Raw genomic sequence first — 20,795 nt, 5'->3', positions numbered from 1 at the left:
TCGAGATGTTCACTTGAAAAGCTGTCAGCTGTTGACACATTTTTTTCGTTGCAAAGACAAGAAAGGTCCTTTACGAATATCACTGTGCATACTAAACACACAAATAGACTGCAGAAAGGAAGATCAGACTTTTTTTTTTTTTTTTTTAGTCTGAGTGTGCATGTTTGACTTCTCTCTAGGGATAAGAAAAGCAGATAAAGCCATCAAAACAAGTCTTTTTTTTTATTATTATAAAGGGATAACTTGGTATAAATATTGTTTTTCTTACAGGCTCTGACAGTTATCTTTAGAAATTCTGACAAAGACGGTATGTACATTACACACATTAAACCTTGTTTTAATAGAATCTTGATAAAAGGCTTCTCTGCTTAATATATTCTTAATTTGCGCCTCAATGGTTAATTATTATGCAAAGCCATCACCGGCCATCTACCGTGAGCTGTCACTCGGCTCATATTGCATATTTCTTCCTCCCCCAACAATATGTCATCAGCGCCCTTTTAATTGTAGCGCTGCACTTAAGCTGTCAGTGTCATACAACGCCTGACGCGTGCAGAACTCGGAAAAAGTACTTTTGGCTGTGGAGATGAAATTCATGAGTGGTATTTTAGCAAAAACAAGACCCACTGTTAGAAAATTCAGTTTATAGATGTGACACCCATAGCTGGCTATCACTAAAGTAGACTGTCAAATGTATGATGTGTTAGTATGACACCTTCTTTGTCTTGACTATCTTTGGAATTCTGCATATCTGCATTAGCGAGGCTTTTGGGGCCCTTCATATCTGTGTAATGCTCTGACTAAAGCTTCATTTTTTTTTTTTCTTCTTTTTTTAACCTTAGCACAAGGTCAAATCCGTTTATCACAAAGCTGACAGTTTCTGGTTACCTAATTGTTTATATAGTTTAACTCTTTCACATGTACAGTTTGATATTCATATTCATTCTGATATTAGTTTCACCAAAATGATGTACAAAAAGCTGAATGACTCACAAGTCATGCATCTCGAGACACAACTATTGAGGACACAGGTGTCATACTCAAGGCCTAGGGGCCAGATCTGGCCCACCACATCATTTTGTGTTTCCCGCAAAAGGAAATCATGTGTATTGACTTCATGTTTCTCATTCCAGAAATCAAAGAATATTTTTTTAAACTTATTTTTATAATGTAATAATGTAAAATAATTTCAATTAAAAACAGAAATTTACCTTATTGCTCTTTTTTTGTAATATTAATGTAAAGTAATTAGTAATATATTTTTTTTTATTCTTTTCTACTTTATGTTCTTTTATTCAAAAATTGCATATCGATTAAGAAAACACGAATGAAAAATTAAGAATTTTTTTGCTTTGCTCCATTTAAAAAAAAAATCATTATTGTAATCATATTTTTATTGAGAAATGCTTTAATATATTGACTATTTTAAACCCTATTATGAGGCTGAAAAATTGACAATATTTAGGTCAGGAATTTCCTTAAACCAGGGGTCGGGAACCTTTGGCTCGCGAGCCAGATCTGGCTCTTTTGACGGCACATCTGGCTCGCAGATAATTCATTAATTATATTAATTATTAATTTTTTTAAAAAAAAAGTTTTGTAATACTCCTTTGCAGATTGCGCGAAACGGCAACGGTCACCGGTCATACGCTGGTGTTGTGCAGTAATGAGCAGACGTTGACTTTTGCAGCATTTGTTAACTTTTTTTAATGCTCCGACAACACTCCCGCACTTTGCACTAGATATCATCAAATAACAACCTAGATGTGCTGTAAAAATGTAAAAATATTGTATGGCTCTCACAGAATTATATTTTAAAATATGTGGTGTTAATGGCTCTCTTAGCCAAAAAGGTTCCCGACCCCTGCCTTAAACAATGAATCGACTATCAAATAGTTAATTTGATAATTGATTAGTGGTCAGTGAGTCGATTAATCATGTCAACCCTAGTTGGCAGACATAATGGCCCACCGAAAGAAATCATAACCACAATGTGGCCAGCAACAAAAATGTTACACCCCTGGTGTAGGATATATATTACTTTCATTCTCCTGGTTAATCAGCTGCATTTCTACCGAACATCTGTCTTCCCTAATGAATCCATATGTTATTTACTATATTCCTTTCTGTGTGGTTCTTATCATTTACATTTTCAGTCTGCTTTCGGGAACTGCCATCTGCGTTTTTTTCTTCCACTATCTTCCAGCCATCTTATCGCGTATGTGGTTGCGTGCCCTGTTAACAGTGCAGTTGCATGTTGTTAGCGCTTTCCAACCCTTTGTCAGCCAGATGACTTGTTTGCCATGTTTGCCGCTGATGTTCATTCACTTTGGTGGCGAGTGAATGAACAAAGCTTTTAACTCTTTTAGCTGCAATTGAATGATCATTGTCAGCCCTCCCAGTAAAATGGATTGGACATCGTTTGCATACATACATTCAGATACTGTTTGAATACTATACATCAGGGTTGTAACTCATTTTGGTTCGCAGGCCTGTCTTGTGGCAATTGGGTCTCATCTGAGCAGGACTATATTTTATTTTATATATTTTTGGCCAAATAAGTTCATTTTGACTGGCAGTTGTTCAAAAGTGGGTTGGACGTCAAGCGCCGTCAATGACACTGCAAGATGATCATTCGTGCCCAGTCCTTCCAGTATAAGTGAACTGGACATCTATTGTTCTCAATGGCAGGCAATTAGTTAATCTTGTGTCGCTTCTTTGTAATTTTAAGATACTTACAGATCACTTCCTGTAAATTTTGGATCCTTTTCTGTTGATGTTTCAGGCATTTCTTGGTCACTTCCCGTTGATTTGATATCACTTCCAGTTTGGGGGCATTTTTGGGTCACTTCGTAGTTCACTCATAGGCTGCCATTGATGGTGCTAGACGTCCAATGAATTTTGACTGCGGGAAGGCGAACGAATGAATGTAATTGCGGACACGAAAGTGACCCAATGGACCTGTCGCAAAACCACTCCCCCAAATCACAAAAGTCTGACACCTAGCCGTAGAGCTGCATAGGAATACTGGGTGGTTGTAACTTAAAACATCTTTTTTTCTAACTTTAAAATAGCAAAAACCCGATGGTTTAATGCTGTGCAAAGGCTACCTGTAATTCTGACACCAGGTACACTGAAAAATTGGGGGAAGATTTTTTTGTGTGTGCCTTTTTCAAAGCTTAAAATAAGGCTCGCCAAATGCACACTATGGATAAAGCTTTGTTGTCGACATAAATAACTGAATGTCAAGACAGTAACCCAGGGAAAGTTGTGCTACAAAGTTAAGGATCGATTTGTAAAAAAAAAATATCAGAAAAGTCTGTTTTTACGACATGCTATTAACGTGCAGTTACTAAGATTTGACTTTCTAGTTGTTTACTAGCCTGTCACTACACAAACAGAATAAAATATAATCTAAGCTGTCAAGACCCCAGCACTGAAAGTCCAAAGTAAACTCCACAAACTTTCTATTGGTCACGGGCGCACACGAAGGGAAGTTCTCCTTGCATTTCCCCTCTCAACGTTGAGCATTTATTTACATTGTATTCAAGTTGCACATGTATGTTGAAGATTTAAGTTGTTTATTCAGCACCTCTGGATAATATTGAGAATCCACCTGAATGTAAAAGACTGCTTATTAATTGCAACAAAAGCTTCAGGAGAAAAATCTGACTGAATACATGACATAACGTTACTAAGTAGCTAAAGTTATAGCTAGATAGCGATTCGGCTTCTGGGGTTTCATGTTTGTAAATTGCGAGTTGTAGCATTTTGCCCCGTTTATAATTATAGTCTCCTCTCTGTAAAGTTTAATACCATGGACATACCGCTACACTGCATACTGCAACCCTCTCTGTCTGCTTCTAGACGAAATTCATTAAAAAACATTTCCTTTTTAAAAAACAGGTCTATTGGCTGTTGTGGTAGTGCAAATTCAGAAATTTGAACTTCTGCCATCATCCATAAATCCTTCGTTGAGTCGATCACTGTCACTGAGAGAATTTTTGAGAGAGCCTCAGGTTGACAGTTTTACAAGGGGGCAGGGCTTTGCGATAGGTCGATTGCAGTAGTGCACGCACTCGATCACATAAACCACAAATTTACGGTTTTATGGTCGAAATGAAAGCATGTGATCTTGTATGTACAATATTAATGAGCTACAACGTGCCTGTCAAGCAGAACAACCCCGCGGAATGGATTGGACCCCCTGGTATATATATACCTGGGCCGACAGTGGTGGTGACCGAGTTAAGACATCCGAGATTATTTCCCGATTGACTAGAATGACCTCATTCCCATCCTCCAACCTCATCAAAGCTCCTCTCACAACTCCATTAGCCATCTCCACTAGTTGGACCTTTAATCTGCCCGTGTGGCTCAAGTGGTTAATTACTCCATCAATCAGACTCTTTAAGGATGCCAACTCTATTTCGCACTTTGTTCTTCCAGTTCCACCTGGATTCACCTCATCGCCCTTTTTAGTGTCTTTGGCGCACTTTTTGATGTCTTCATTCCACAGAGGCATTGAATCAATTACCGAAGGACCGCACAGGTTCAAATGATTTGCTGTTGTGCAAAAGTAGCAAACTGTTAAATGCAATGGGGCCTTGGCGAGAATTCTGTGCAGTATGTTGAGACGAGTCATTTTAAGGATTGTGACACCCATTGAGTGTAATGTTTTCTCAGTTGTGGCCAGTCGTAGGAGCAACAAATAAAGAAACGATCACACCTTGAAGGAAATTAAATTATTGGATTGACAGTCATTGACGTCCAGTCCGATTATTAAATGTGAGGGTTGGCAACCTGCTACAGTGACATGCATTACTTGGTGTTGTATTAGTCCGGGCTTAATATTTTTATTGCCAATGTGCTATCAATAATAATCTCTTGACCTCACACCCACAACGGTGTGCGTTCTTTTTCTGTTCTGGAAGCATTAAAAAAATAAAGCAGAGTCGGCACACAAAAACTGAGTTTCAAGGTACTGTCAAACAATTAACAAAAGCTTTAAGGGATCCACGGATAGAAAGGCTTGTAGTTCTTAAAAGGTAAACGTTATTATGAGTTAAAATAATTTGATATTGAAACCCCTCTTGATCTTTTCATTTTTATACAATTTGTAAAATTAGTTTAACTAGTAGGTGGCAATTGTTGTTGACGTTGCAGGGCAGTGATGTCACATGGTTACGCTGCCGGGCTCCCAGAGTATGACTCTAGCGAAATAAAAATGTCATCTGTTCAACCCTTTCAACTTTAATTGCCATGACAGCACTGTTGATATTTCCCAAAACGAGCAGCAAAAGCAAAATGAACTGGAAAGACGGGATGAGACGAGAGTAGGAAAAAAACGGTGCTCAAGTTGATGTCAATAAGTTACTGACACAATGCTCATGCTCATGGGTGCTAAAGCCTATAAAATCAGTCGCACCCAAGCGCCAGCAGAGGGCGGCAAAACTCTATAAAACACAATTAACAAGTGAACGTTTCACTGTACCGTCATTTAAAGCTGTCTGAGGGGGGCATCTGCGTTAATTGCGTCAAATATTTTAACGTGATTAATTAAAAAATTAACGCGATAATTTTGACAGCCCTAATATACAGTGCTGCTCGAAAGTTTGTGAACCCCACAGCGATGGTCAGATTTTTTGTAAAAAAAACTAAAATAACCTTATTAAATGTTAAGTTATACCCAAATCCACAATACTGACATTCCAAATAATGGACTGAAACAAAAGAAATAGTTATATTGTTATTCTTTATTTAACAAAAGTGGTTGATTTAAGAAAAACTCAGATATCATGTGTGCAAAAGTATGTGAACCCCTTCAGTTAATAGGATATTGCGCCTCCTTTTGCAGAGATTACCTCAACCAAACGGTTTCTGTAGTGACTAATCAGCCTCTCACATCTACTTTGGGGGATTTTTGCCCATTCTTCCTTGCAGAACGCAGTCAGTTGAGAGAGGTTTGATGGGCGTCTGGCATGAACTGCTCGCTTCAGGTCCCGCCACAGCATTTCAATGGGATTTAGGTCAGGACTTTGACTGGGCCAGTCCAGAACACGAATCTTCTTCTTTTTCAGCCATTCCTTGGTTGTATTGCTGGAATGCTTTGGATCATTATCATGTTGCATGATCCACCTTCTGCCAAGCTTTAACTTCAAAACAGATGGCGTCAGGTTATGTTCTAGGATTTGACAATATTCCTCAGAATTCATGATTCCCTGGACTATGTGGAGTTGTCCAGGTCCTGAGGATGAAAAGCAAGCCCAGATCTTGACATTCCCACCTCCATGCTTCACTGTTGGGAGAAGGTTCTTTTGGTGGTATGCAGTGTTGACTTTTCGCCAGACATGGCGGTTTTGGTTGTGACCAAACAGTTCAATTTTGCACCTACATCAGTTGATGAAAACTCTTTTTAATTTAGTCTCAACAACACAACTGTTAAAAAAACAAAAAAAAAACTACTGAATTGATTGATTAGGAAATCAGGTTGAAATAATAGAAAATTCGTTGAGGGGGGTTCACAAACTTTTGAGCAGCACTGTATATGTATGTATATATATATATATATATATATATATATATATATATATATATATATATATACACATAATCATACTAGGTTGTCTGTGACTTCCACTAATTTGATTATCAAAGGCCTGGGGGAGAATAAGGGGGAGCAAAATGTGACACCTTTGTGTTCTTCAAAGGCTTGAGATAACTGGGGTTACGTTTATGACGCCAACCAGTTTGTGTTAAAACTAACCAGACTATGTAGTAACTACAGTATATGTATTACAATGTAAGTGTAAAAGTAACAATGTGAACGCATGATTGCTTTGAGAGATAACACATAAAAGGCTAAATAATGCATACAAGTAAATATGAGTACCGGTACATAAGTCACTTGATGCGTTTCGATAAGTTTTTGGAACGTAATAGCGATATTTCAAAAAAAGCGACTTAAGCATGTTTCTAGGGCTGTAACGGTACACAAAAACCTCGGTTCGGTACGTACCTCAGTTTTGAGGTCACGGTTCGGTTCATTTTCGGTACAGTAAAAAAACAAAATGCAAAATATAAATGTGCTAGTTGTTTATTACACACTTTTGTGCTTTCAACAATAGGAACATTAGCCTATACAAAGCTAGAATTCTGCTCAAAAGTAGCGGGTATTTAAAGATAATAATCCAACTACAATTTGCCTTTTAGACCCCGGGTATTGATCAGCTTTCTTTCTGAAAGAAAGAATAAAAAAAGAAGTCATGTGCTAAAGAGAAAAGCAATCCCAATGATAAAGATTTTAAAATGTATTTTACAAATGAAATGCCTCAATGAATCTTTTTTTTTTTTCATACGAACAGTTTTCAATAGGTGGATTTTCTCAAGTTAAAGCGCCACACAGAAATTAACAAATTTAATTGTGTAAGCAGGATGTGTGTATTATTATTATTTAATTATAGGTGTTTTAGCTCATTTCAATTTATTTGTTTTAAATGGACTATTATTTATTTTATTATGTGTTTATATTTTACAGATGTCATGTAGTATTCATTTATATGTTGTATAACTTTAGTTCCTATGTGAATATTAGTTCCTACTTGTTTTGTTGTGGTAGGAGGGTTTTGTATTGAACACGGGGCCGTCTTGGTTATTATAATAGCAGAGAAGACAGCAGTAAATCAACAAAGACAAGTCAACTGTGCCCCGATTTACCACTCAAGAGATCTGAAGGACTCAAAAAGTGGGTTACGATTGCATATTAACTTGAAAATCGACCAGATCCACCGTATTTTTACACGAGTGTCTGCCCGATCCTAGCTAGTAGTATTGATGCAGGAGGCCCGCGTCTCGCGTCAAATAATAAACTACGCGGCCGCACTGCGACTGGTGTGCATTGGCTGATTGACTTTAACACCCGCGTTTCATTGCGTTCCTGCGGCCGCCACGTTGTCGTGCCGTCGACATTTTTGGGTTATATACTGTCCTACCGTGTTGCTCCTCATTATAGTAGAGAAGACGGAGTAAATATAATCTACACAAAGAAACTGTAACCCGATCGACTCACAGCCTCGAAAAGTAAGGGCTACATCACGTCAGAAACTCGTTCGGTACGCCTCCGTTCCGAACCGAGCACCCCGTACCGAAACTGTTCAATACAAATACATGGACCGTTACTAGAGCTGGGAATCTTTGGGCAGCTAACGATTCGATTACGATTCAGAGGCTCCGATTCGATTATAAAACGATTATTGATGCACCCCCCTCCTTTTTAAATTTTTTTTTTTTTTTTAATGTTTTGTACATTACTTCCAAAATTGTTCAAAAATCCTCTCAGGCTAAACCAAACTACTATTTCAGTATCAAGTTAACATATAACAGTAAACAAATATACAAACATAACAGTAAATAAAAAAACTCCAGTCCCCATTCTGTATCAGCAGCTTTAAACTACATTCAACTAATTTAATGTTGTGAATCAACTGTTACAGTTGTTAAAATTGCTCCCGTTATTCCATAACTTCCCTTCTGTCTACTTTTGTCAAAGTTTTAAAACTATTTCATCATTTAAAGATGGATTCAAAACAAGATTCTGTCGATTTAGGAGTATTTTAGATAAAAAGTTAATTAGGTTCGCTACAACAGAGCCTTCTAGAGAGGTCTACTGCTTCAAGATGGCGGCTGTTTACTTACGCCGGAAAGTCTGTCATTTCGAATCTCTGTTCAATAATACATGTTCTAACACCGACGTCGTCTGTCATTTTGCATCTAGTTCTACATATATATGATATCTACTGTTGCCGTATGTCTGTAGCAAATGGGCGTTGTTTGTAGCGGCTGTCAGCCGCAGTCAGGTATGATTGTTTTTTTTATCTAGCGCATGAGTTGAACATGATATTTACTCTCGGTCCGTTCCTCATTGCGTCCCAAAGACCGCGCTGACTGTGTTTTACTTCCACTTTACCTGGTATAATTCAATAATGGATATTTGTGAATCGTTCTCAAATCTTCCACGGCCGAATCGCGAATAATCGAAGAATCGGAAATTTCGCACGCCTATAACCGTTACACCCTTACATGTTTCAGTTGGAAAAGCCTCCCGACTCTTGTGAAGGCGCAGCCCTCGAGATTGTACTGAAGAAAGATGGATGCACAAAATTTGTTTTGTCTGGAGAAGTGACCATGTGACTGGGTACATCACATCCAATTCAAGAAAGTCTTTGTACTACGCTCGTTCGATATATTTAACATTGAAATGTCAGAAAAACCTCATGAAAGCGTAAAAACTTTTTTTTCCTTGAAATTCAAGTGTTTCCATTACTAGCTTTTAATTAAAAAATGTCAGTTTTGTGAATTACTACAGGTAATTTTTAAGGCTAAGGTAAGGTTTTCCAAAGTAAAAGCAGATTTTTGATTTGATTCTTTCAATAATTACAAAGATAATCTGTCTTTTATCAAGAATGAGAGAAATGGAAAATGGAAATACTGTAATGCACACTGTAAAAGCCTTTTTTGTGCTGCTTATAAAAATGTTTTAACTGAATACATTAAAATGTAAAATTTTCTGACACTTTCAATTAAAAAAAACAGCCTTTTATCTGTTCCTGCGATTTATTTGTTACCCATTGCTGTCTGCTTTCACCAACTGCGCTGACAGCACATCGGCTATCTGTCTTTACATCTGTGGTCGCCAGCTGAATGAGCAACTCCCTGGTAAAAGATTAGGGCGGGGCGCTTGGGTGCTCTTATCTTAAATGTGTCCGAGGTTGATGGTGGTGACAGTGCTATCAATGAAGCTATCAGTGATTGTAGTTATTTACGTTTCGGGCGCGTATTTTATCATCAGCCGCTTGACAGCTGCTTAATCTAACACTGTTATCAGATTTATTTTCACCCTGGAGGCTCATAAGACAAGTCTTTGGGGATTTTGGTGGCTTTGTGGAAGGTGACTGTCAAGAAACACATTTTTAGAGTTTGAACTTTTCTACGAATGCAGTGTTCTGCCTTCTGATTATAGAGAAGTTTCCGAGGTACTTCGGCTTTACTTCCGCTTGTCTTCCGTTTTAGAATTACTCCATTCAAAACAGCAGGGGAGCTGGAGTAACATTACTCATCCAAATCCCTTAAAAAAGACAATTTGGAAATACCGCATCCATCTGCCATCATCACGACAGGAGAGGACAACATGTTCATGAAGGCAGATGTGGAACCAAACTCATGCCACCACAAAGACCGGGTGTTTTTGTAGCCATGTTGCCGCTGTATTATGGAAGGTATGTTCTTCCTATCCCTGCGTTTTCATGTGTCAGATGCTCGAAAAATATGAAAGCTAAAATCTTGCGCATTAAACTACTTGTTGCCTTTGATATTGTTTTTACGATGATTGTAATTATGATGCTTTAATATTATTTACTGCAACTACTATATCTGCTGCTAGCTTGTTGCTTGTTGCTAATTACTACGTGTTGGATGGCACAATTATGTCAACGCATAAATGCATGTCGTTTTTGTTTGTTTGCTTACAGGTGGAAAACGGCGTTAGGCAAGGGAAGACAATTTGATGTGCCTTACAACAACGCTTACTGTACTTTGATTGACATACTAGTATATGGAGACTATGTGCGTTCTACCTGGGGGCGGGCGAAAGGCTGGGAGACTGTGGCGCACCTCACGGCGGACCGTCAGCACGATCCTGAGATCCAACTACGAGCTTTTTAACTGCAGCAACTTTAAGATGCGCTATTGGAGCTGGAATTACCAAGGACAGAGGGAGAAAGCCCGTCTGGAGGCCGTGAAAGTTTGGAGAGGCACTGGAGCTCGGCTGTCTGATATCACATTCTCGTATGCTTTTTTTCCCTAATAATTTAATATATTGTGATTAATTGACCTGTTTTGCACATGCACTAATCTTTATCAATAAAACAAGAAATGGAATCATGTTGTCCAAATGTTTTATTACGATCAATATCTGCAATGAAAAATGACACTATTTTTTAAATTTGTACATACCATGTAGTATTTCCTTGTAACAACAAACTCTGTGTCAGCCCTTTTGCATTCGGAAAATGTAATGTTATTTGTAATTCACCTAATTTTGGTCACTCAAGTGGCCAGCGTATCAATCTACACCTCACGTCAACACAGGCTGACAGGTTGTTATAATTTTGTCCGCGAATGATCACCGATAACAGTTCACGCACATCGCAGCAACGTCTCGGAGTCTCATCTACGTCGTGCTGAATCAACACACTGCTTATTTCAACCGCAATTCATGTTGTTCTTTCTAAAAGGGAAGTTGGGGGCAGCCTTTTTTCAAGATGGCACCGCCCATATTTCGATCAGGAAACTTGTCTATACACTGACTGGAACAGCTGGCATTTCTTTGTATTTTGTCTTTATATTTGTTCTGTAGGAATAGCACTGATTAGGAGTGGGAACCTCTGGGTACCTCACGATATGATTAGCAATACAAGAATCTCGATGATTATCTCACAATATGGTGTTATAACAAGTATCGATGCATGAGTAAAGAAATTATAGTTTTCTACTGTACTGTACAACTAATAAACAGAAAAACAAGCTTTTAATTCTTATGCAGTGAAATTAAATGAATTGAGTATTGCTCGTCGACGTCCAATTCATTTGAACTGTGAGGGTGGCAGCGTTCATTCGCTGCTTTCCCTCCCACTTCAAATGGAATGGACGTCTATGGCGTTCAACGGCAACCAATGAGTTTAAATTTGGGGCACTTCAGGTCATTTGCTGTTGATTTTCAGACACTTTCTGTTGCTCTTGGGTTAGTGATGCAGGAATCTCCCCAAATGAATAGGCATTAACTCAGATTCAACAGGAAGTGACCTGTAACTGTCCTAAAATGAACAGAGAGAGACCTGTTCATGCCCTGAAAATTGGAAAGACTGCCTGCGATTGCTCTAGTTTCGGGTGAACGAATGTTCATTTCCCCCCTCCCAGTCTAAATGGATTGGGCGTCTAGTGCCGTCAATAGCTGCCACTGAGTTAAGAGACACTATTAAGCAGAAGATTTTGGTAGTAACTTGTAAGTTCCTTTTTTGTTTTCTTTCAAACAATGACAACTCTTAATTACGATATATCGATTCTTGGCAGGATCATATCGATAACCTTTTGGGATACAAAGTATCACGATATATCACCATTTTGATTTTTTTGTCACACCTTGAGCACTGATATGAAATAGGGAGAGCATGAACTAAATAGACTGATGAATGCTGCTTCTGTTATAGTTTTAGGTTTTTTTTTTTTTTTTTTTTCAAAGCTTGTTTACTCACACCAACTCGGATTTGCAACTCTGATTAGCGCCTACGCCACCGTGCTGATGCTAATTTGAACAATTAGGCAACTAGGGGCTTCTTAATGTATGCAGCTGGGGCCATCACCGAAGCTCATTTGGAAATTTCGCCCAATGACTGGGATCCTCAATTAAAGTCGCGGCGGCAGGAAACGTGATAACATATCATCATGATGATCCCTCCTGCTAAAATCCCTAGCCTGATTTGCATGAGCTATTAAGGAAGCGTTTATGAATGTTGTCACTCACAAGGGGCTTGACATAGAGTGGATTTTTCTTCTAGGTTCCTGCAAGTGGATTCTCTGTGTCGTTTTGAATAATTATGTTGAATAACGGGGGAAACAATTTGTGCAGTACTTTGTCACAGACAGCTTGTAGTACTTGTTAATTTGTTCTACCATTTATACAAAAACATTGTAGGGCTTTTTTGAAAAGTTTAATATTTCAGTTGTTATAACTGAATAAGAATCAAACCATACACTGCTGGCCAAAAGTATTGGCACCTCTGCAATTCTGTCAGATAATGCTCAGTTTCTCCCAGAAATGTTTGCAATTACAAATGCTTTGGTTGTAATATCTTCATTTATTTTGCTTGCAGTAAAAAAAATTTAAATCATTATCATTTTACACAACATTCCAAAAATGGGCCGGACAAAAGTATTGGCCCCCTCAGCCTAATACTTGGCAGCACAACCTTTAGACAAAATAACTGCGAACAACCGCTTCCAATGCTCTGCTGGAATTTTAGACCATTTTTCTTTGGCCAACTGCTCCAGGTCTCTGAGATTTGAAGCGTGCCTTCTCCAAACTGCCATTTTGTTTTATGTCTCTGGGTCAGAAGTGGGATCTTCCTGGGTATCCTACCATAGTCTCTTTTCATTCAGACGCCGACGGATAGTACGAATTGACACTTTTGCATCCTCGGACTGCAGGACAGCTTGAACTTGTCTGGATGCTAGTCGAGGTTCTTTAGCCACCATCCGCACAATGTTTTGTTGAAATTTCTTGTCAATTTTTCTTTTCGTCCACATCTAGGGAAGTTAGCCACAGTGCCATGGGCTTTACATTCATTGATGACACTGCGCACGGTAGACACAAAAACATTTAGGTCTTTGGAGATGGACTTGTAGCCTTGAGATTGCCCATGCTTCCTCACAATTTTGCTTCTGAAGTCCAAAGACAGTTATTTGGTTTTCTTTCTTTTCTCCGTGCTCAATGTGATACACACAAGGACATGGGACAGAGGTTGAGTCAACCTTAATCCATTTTAACTGGCTGCAAGTGTGGTTTAGTTATTGCCATTACCTTTTATGTGCCACAGGTAAGTAACAGGTGCTGTTAATTACACAAATTAGAGAAGCATCACATGGGTTTTTTAAAGGGGGTCTATACTTTTGTCTGGCCCATTTTTGGAGTTTTGTGTAAAATGATAATGATTTAATTTTTTTTTTTCATTGCAAGCAAAATAAGTGAAGATATTATTACCAAGCATTTGTAATTACAATCATTTTCTGTGAGAAATTGAGCATTATCTGACCGAAATGCAGGGATGCCAATACTTTTGGCCAGCATTGTAAAACAACTGAAAGGGCAATCTGAATAGCAGTTCTCTGTAAATGTGTGGCATCCACCTGTAAAAAAAAATGAAAGCTATGTTTGATTTAGGATACGCTTCAGACATTTAGTGGTGGCAGACATAAAGTGTGAAAAGGGACTATTTTTGCATGTTGTAAATAAGCAACACATTCAGTACAATTATGTAATAGGTGTTAAAGTTTAATTTTTACAACAGTCAGATCACAATCCTTTCAGTCTTGCCATAATTGTCCAATATCTACAGCGGCCAATATGTTTTTTGGCAACCTTGTATGTTGCAGAAACATGATTGGATTGAAAAAATATATACACTCACCGGCCACTTTATTAGGTACACCTGTCCAACTGCTCGTGAACACTTAATTTCTAATCAGCCAATCACATGGCGGCAACTCAGTGCATTTAGGCATGTATACAATCTCCTGCAGTTCAAACCGAGCATCAATATGGGGAAGAAGGGTGATTTGAGTGACTATGAACGTGGCACGGTTGTTGGTGCCAGAAGGGCTGGTCTGAGTATTTCAGAAACTGCTGATCTACTGGGATTTTCACGCACAACCATCTCCAGGGTTTACAGAGAATGGTCCGAAAAAGAAAAAATATCCAGTGAGCGGCAGTTCTGTGGGCGAAAATGCCTTGTTGATGCCAGAGGTCAGAGGAGAATGGCCAGACTGGTTCGAGCTGATAGAAAGACAACCGTGACTCAAATAACCACCCGTTACAACCATGGTAGGCAGAAGAGCATCTCTGAATGCACAGTACGTCGAACTTTGAGGCAGATGGGCTACAGCAGCAGAAGACCACGCCGGGTGCCACTCCTTTCAGCTAAGAACAGGAAACTGAGGCTACAATTTGCACAAGCTCATCGAAATTGGACAACAGAAGATTGGACAAACGTTGCCTGGTCTGATGAGTCTCGATTTTCTGCTGCGACATTCTAATGGTAGGGTCAGAATTTGGCATCAACAACATGAAAGCATGGATCCATCCTGCCTTGTATCAACGGTTCAGGCTGGTGGTGGTGGGGTAATGGTGTGGCGAATATTTTCTTGGCACTCTTTGGGCCCCTTGGTACCAATTGAGCTTCGTTGGAACGCCACAGCCTACCTGAGTATTGTTGCCGACCATGTCCATCCCTTTATGACCACAATGTACCCAACTTCTGATGGCTACTTTCAGCAGGATAATGCGCCATGTCATAAAGCTGGAATCACCTCAGACTGGTTTCTTGAACATGACAATGAGTTCACTGTACTCAAATGGCCTCGACAGTAACCAGATCTCAATCCAATAGAGCATCTTTGGGATGTGGTGGAACGGGAGATTCGCATCATGGGTGTGCAGCCGACAAATCTGCACCAACTGTGTGATGCCATCATGTCAATATGGACCAAACTCTCTGAGGAATGCTTCCAGTACCTTGTTGAATCTATGCCACGAAGAATTGAGGCAGTTCTGAAGGCAAAAGGGGGTCCAACCCATTACTCGCATGGTGTACCTAATAAAGTGGCCGGTGAGTGTATATTATTGTTTGGTATTTGTTGCTACCAAACAAAATTCCAGAGTCAGAGTCTTTAAATGGCAAAAACCTATGCTAAAAAGTTCATTCTATTCAGTTTGGTCAACTGAAGAACCACACTGTCTTCCCTCCCTGCCATTTAAGCACTTAAGCTTTCAAGAGGAGCACTTGAGCTTGAGGATTCAAGGACTTTTTTAAAAGGGGGGGATAAAATTATTCGAGGATATGTGAATGGGGTGGAGAAAAACAAGACTCCTCAATTCATTGGAATAACGTCAGGTGAAAAAGCCATTAAAGTATTTTCTTGGAATGTGCGTTTGAAAACGACAATAAGAGAGGGTGCTAGTGCAAGGATGATGACAGAAATGCTTGGACTCTGGTGTCAGTATCACCTTGAGACAACACATGCTGTTAGTAGACAGCAGTATTTCAGCTCAGCTCTTATTTTCAAGTGGCCTTAAATGACCACTGTGGACTTAAAACAAGTCAATCTAAACACAATGTAGATTCAGTGTGATTTGTCCTTCTATGCTCATTTGTTGAATTACATTGATTGGAATAAGACAATGAGTTAACTTCATTGGCAAAGGGTTTGCCAGCTTTCATATTGGTGAACAATTGTTTCAATTAACTGTAAAAGCCCCTTCAATCTTTCTGTAGAGTATTTTCAAACAGCTGTCTGTTGACCTCATTTTTATTTCAGTCTCCTTTTTGTCTTGCAATTCTGTCCTTTCAGTGGTAGAAGTAGTCTGTCCCAACCACTGTGTAGTGTCCTCATTATTCTCATCCTGGCTGGGATTAAAAAACGAATGCTTCAGAAACGCTGCAGGTTTTATCCGCAGGTCCGGGTCCAGGTGTAGCATGTTTGTGACGAGATCTATAAAGACGCGCTGGTCGCACTCCTTTCCGGTTTCCTGAACCACTTCAATCTCTTCAAGAGACTTGAGATTTAAAGGACTTACTTCTATATAGTCAAAGCCCATCTCTTTCGGGGTCTTAAATTTCCAACCGTACGGACTGGTGTCCTGTTTCTTGAAGTAAACGCTAGTTCGTAGTCCACGGTCCAGCACGGACTCCGATGGCCGACCTTGAGTTTGAATAATATAAGCCAAGGTGTCGTAGTCTGAATCCCCCGGGTAAAGGTGGTAGCCCGTAGCGAGCTTCACCGCTACAATACCTAGAGACCACATGTCAATAGCCTCATTGAATGGACCACCTAGCACAACCTCTGGAGCCCTGTACCAAGAAGTCTGGACATAGTCACCAGGTTTAAGATCACTTACGTTTTTAGCCAAACCAAAATCAATCAGCTTAAAGTGTAGCGGACGCTGATGCCGGTCCACCACCATGATGTTGTCGGTTTTGATGTCCGTATGCACGATTCCAATGTCACTCAGATGTAGCAGCGCTGTTCCCATCTGGTACAAAATTGGACTCATTTCACATAAGGAAAGAGTGGGCAGATTCTGCTCTTGCTGGAATATATTCAGGCACTGATCAAGGAGTTCAAAATTCAAGCAGATGAGTTGTTTGTTAAAGAAGAAGTCATTCCAGCGGACAATGTTAGCCTGATCTGGGTCCAGACGCTGAAGTTGTTTCAGAACCGCAATTTCCTCCCTTGCCTGGTGCATGATTGCTGGATGATTCTTGAGGACTTTGATGGCAGCCATCTTGCCAGTCACTATGCAACGGCATTTGGCAACAATTCCAAAGCTGCCCTCACCAAGGAAATCTTCCACTTTGTAAAACTGGCCAAGTTTGCACCCTTTATAAATGTGCAAATTGCCTATACGGAAAGTAAGACCACATGAACAAGAGCAACCATACTCAAATTTGTATTGTTGAAAAAGATTTTTAAAGCACGACAGGAACTTACCTGACTTCACAGTCAATGCCATGCCGATGGTCACTTTTCAGCAACATTTTAAGCAACAACTAAAGGATGACATTGACGGTTTTTCACACTCTTGGAGCAATAAATCCTGTTGAACGGCGCAGAGCTGAATTGCCTTCTTCCTTGTCACTCACAGAAATCAAAGACATTAAAGCCGACAAAGGAAAGTGGAGTCAATCTTTTTATGAATCGCATTTTGAATGTTCGTTTTGCTCGAAAGGGTTGTTGTTTGGCTGTTGCTATGGCTACGTCATATTAACTGAACTGCAGCTACCATTGAATGACTGCTCAATATACTTTATTTAGCTTAGGTGCGTATATAAATGCAAGGTATGGGGTGAAATCTATTTCATAATGGTTTGGGGTTTTTTTGTGTTTACTGTTTTGATGATCTATTAGTCTGCCTGCACACCTTTGGGCCATCTTGAGTGACACGCTCACCCCAGTCTGTCATAAAGCATTTGATGTTTTTCCTAATGACTCTGAAAAACGACTGAACTCATCTCCATCCAAGTGTGTCGCTGACTACGCTAGCACCAGCTGCTCCAACATATATCACTCTAATTGGCACAAATGACTTTAATATATGCCTCGCCTTTTATGAATCAACAGCGTTGCCTTTTCCAAATCAATACGAGGACTGAAATTGTTGTTTCGTAAGGATCATGAGGTCTTTGATGGGTTCACGTTTATTTTTGCGACACATTTGAGATAATAATGAAAAAACGTGGATCTAAGATGGTGATCTGCACTTACATCTGTTTTGTTCGACATTTCAAGGCAGTAATTATTGATATTCCTACACATGGGTTATGAATTGTGAAATAACGAGTGGGAGTTTTGACAATATATGGCAGCGATGCTCAATCAGAGCGCATCTTCATTTTCAGTTCTCGTGGCATGCTGCATCTCGTTAATTTGAAAATTGCATTTGGAGAAAGGTGGCTGCAGAATGGGGAAAAAAAACATCCGCGGGGGAAGTTTTATTATACAGTGGGTAGCTGTGGGGAAAAAAACGGAAATTTGAAAACTGTAATCACGGGATTTATTGTTGGTCAAAGAACAAGCGAGGTCACTGTGACCTCATATATACATCTGCCATAGTTCAAGATCTCATTTGATGATTAGCACTGCTTCACACAGTAGTCTGATATCATCACATATTACAAAATGATGACGGATTAAATTCCATTTGATGTCCTGTTCTGAAAAAATCTTTAGCACATTAGTGAATTGGATTTACAATAACGTCTTAGATTATAGCTCTCCTTGCTCAGAATATTGTCATTTTTACTGATTTGTTATTTTTCCTCTTGGCATCAATGGGTTTTCTCCTCATTATTTCAGAAAAGTGATGTATTTCTATCTAAAATTGCCTATCTGAGATTAAAGGGCAATGGTAAAAGCCAATCTATATTGCCCATCAGGGGGCATAGATCATCTCTCCTGGTAACAGTGAGAACATTTCATGAGGAAATATACTCCCTTTTCATTTCCTCCATTTTCTTGTATTGTTCAAATGTTGTTCTGACAAAACCATGAAAGCATCCAGGAGGTTTTGATTCCAGACCTTGATTTAAGATTGTAAATTGCGTATTGATTATGACAATGAGTATTACCGTAATTTCCCGAATATAACGCACACTTTTTCCCCCCCAAAATCAACTTGTATAATCATGGTGCACATTAAAACTGGGTACATGGATGGAGACAGAAATATATATATATATATATATATATATATATATATATATATATATATATATATATATATATATATATATACAGTATATAAACCGATTTTTTTTTTTCATTGACACGGCCACGTTGTGTTGAAGAAACGTATGCCGCGACCTGTTGCCGACCATTACGGTACGTGACGTCACCATTTTGTTTCAGTAATACTTCACTCTAATCGGCCGAATGATTTCGTCTGTGTTAAATTCTGCTTTTTTCACTCTTCATAAAGCACAGAATTTAGTTTCTTGAACTCATTTGAGTCAACGTTTATTGCAGCTCCGCAACTCGGACCATAACAAACGTAAGCACACAGACTTCCTGTATCCGTCAACTATATCTGTCCCTCAAACTCAAATAACAATAGTTCCTATTGTTACAGTCTAGTCTACAGCGATGCGCTTTTTCCGATTTCCGACCTAATCCTCACTTTTATTTTACCGTATCAATCCATGGAAGAAACATTTATTCATCATGATGAAACGAGTAAGTTATACAGCAGCCTTTAAAAGAAAAGTCACATCTGTTTTGTTTTCTCCTAGGTTCTTGTAAGTTGGAGAAGTTGTCAAATCATATTATTACCGTAAATATTGTCAGTTTATGGTAATGTTTTGAACTACCAATGTGCTATGCTTGTGCTGTGTTTCACCAGTCAGTAAAATGACATTTCTGTATCTGTACACGAGCTCTGTTTTCTTGTATTCTTCTATTTATTGGAGCTAAAATTAGGGTGCGTGTTATAAACGGGTACAATAATTTTCCCTAGCTTTTACAAGTAAATTTGGGGTGCGCATTATACACTGGTGCGCCTTATATTCGGGAAATTACGGTATTTACTCGATGCGAAACAATTTTACCAGTTTCTTTGGTTAAATTAAGTTTAAAATGTTAAAATCCCCATCAGTGAATAGTGTGGTATCATAACAGTGTGCGCACGGGTGTGCCACAGGGCTCTGTTTTAGGTCCAATTGTATTTACCTTTACTATTTTTTGTAAATTTGCCCCAAACAAGATCAAATCAGATATAGGTACGAAGACACAGATGCTAAATAAAGTTAAAAGTGGAATGATTTTTTGTTTTGTTTTCAAGTTATGTGGTGACCAAAGGAGTGGGAGGGTGGCATCCTTTACTGACAACCTGCCACTTTCAACCAAATTTGACATTGTTTATGTTTTCCTAAAGATGCCTCAAGTTGTACTTGAAAGCAATGTGTGTGTATATAAGAGTGTATGCATACTAATCACATTTAATTAGCTAAAAAGTCAATTTTCAGTTTTGGTTTTAATCAGTTAGTGCCACCCGGGTGGATATAACTACTATCTTGTGTCTCCTCTTAATCTAGATGAATCCGGTTTCTCTTAAAACAGAAGCACCGACGGGCGTATTAATAATGGCTAATTGAAGACCCCGCTGGGAGTAAATGAGCCTTAATCTGACAGCTCAGTGCGTACCATTAGCACTGGAGGGTGTGAGGCATACGGATGGCACGGTTAATGTTGAGCTTATAGAAGGAGTATTTACAGTGTAGTCGACTGTCTGCTGTTGCTTTCACATGATTCTTCCCAAATTCATGTTTAGCCTGTTTGACGTAAGCCTAATGCTTTGGGATTGTTTCTTCTAAAACACAAATGAATGACTAGGAAAGCTCTGTTCTTTTGAGAATTCCACAGCTTAGATTGGAATAGTTGATTGTATGTCATATAATTTAAACTCCCTGGAT

General features: G+C 39.0%; 2 protein-coding genes across 5 annotated transcripts in view; one reads left to right on the top strand and one right to left on the bottom strand.

Annotated features, from left to right (window-relative positions):
- sash1a (SAM and SH3 domain containing 1a) overlaps positions 1-20,795 on the top strand; it is a 423,559-nt gene that overhangs the window by 11,700 nt on the left and 391,064 nt on the right. The window lies entirely within an intron of this gene.
- On the bottom strand, positions 12,873-17,459 carry LOC130907331 (homeodomain-interacting protein kinase 2-like). Its single transcript, XM_057822276.1, has 2 exons — positions 17,320-17,459; positions 12,873-17,229 (listed from the first exon to the last, which is right to left on the bottom strand). The coding sequence occupies exons 1-2, from the start codon at positions 17,339-17,341 to the stop codon at positions 16,067-16,069; spliced, it is 1,185 nt and encodes a 394-aa protein (XP_057678259.1). The 5' UTR covers positions 17,342-17,459; the 3' UTR covers positions 12,873-16,066.

Source organism: Corythoichthys intestinalis, chromosome 19 (genome assembly GCF_030265065.1).
Source record: "Corythoichthys intestinalis isolate RoL2023-P3 chromosome 19, ASM3026506v1, whole genome shotgun sequence".
Taxonomy (NCBI): domain Eukaryota; kingdom Metazoa; phylum Chordata; class Actinopteri; order Syngnathiformes; family Syngnathidae; genus Corythoichthys; species Corythoichthys intestinalis.
This window is presented reverse-complemented; position numbering and strand designations above follow the sequence as displayed.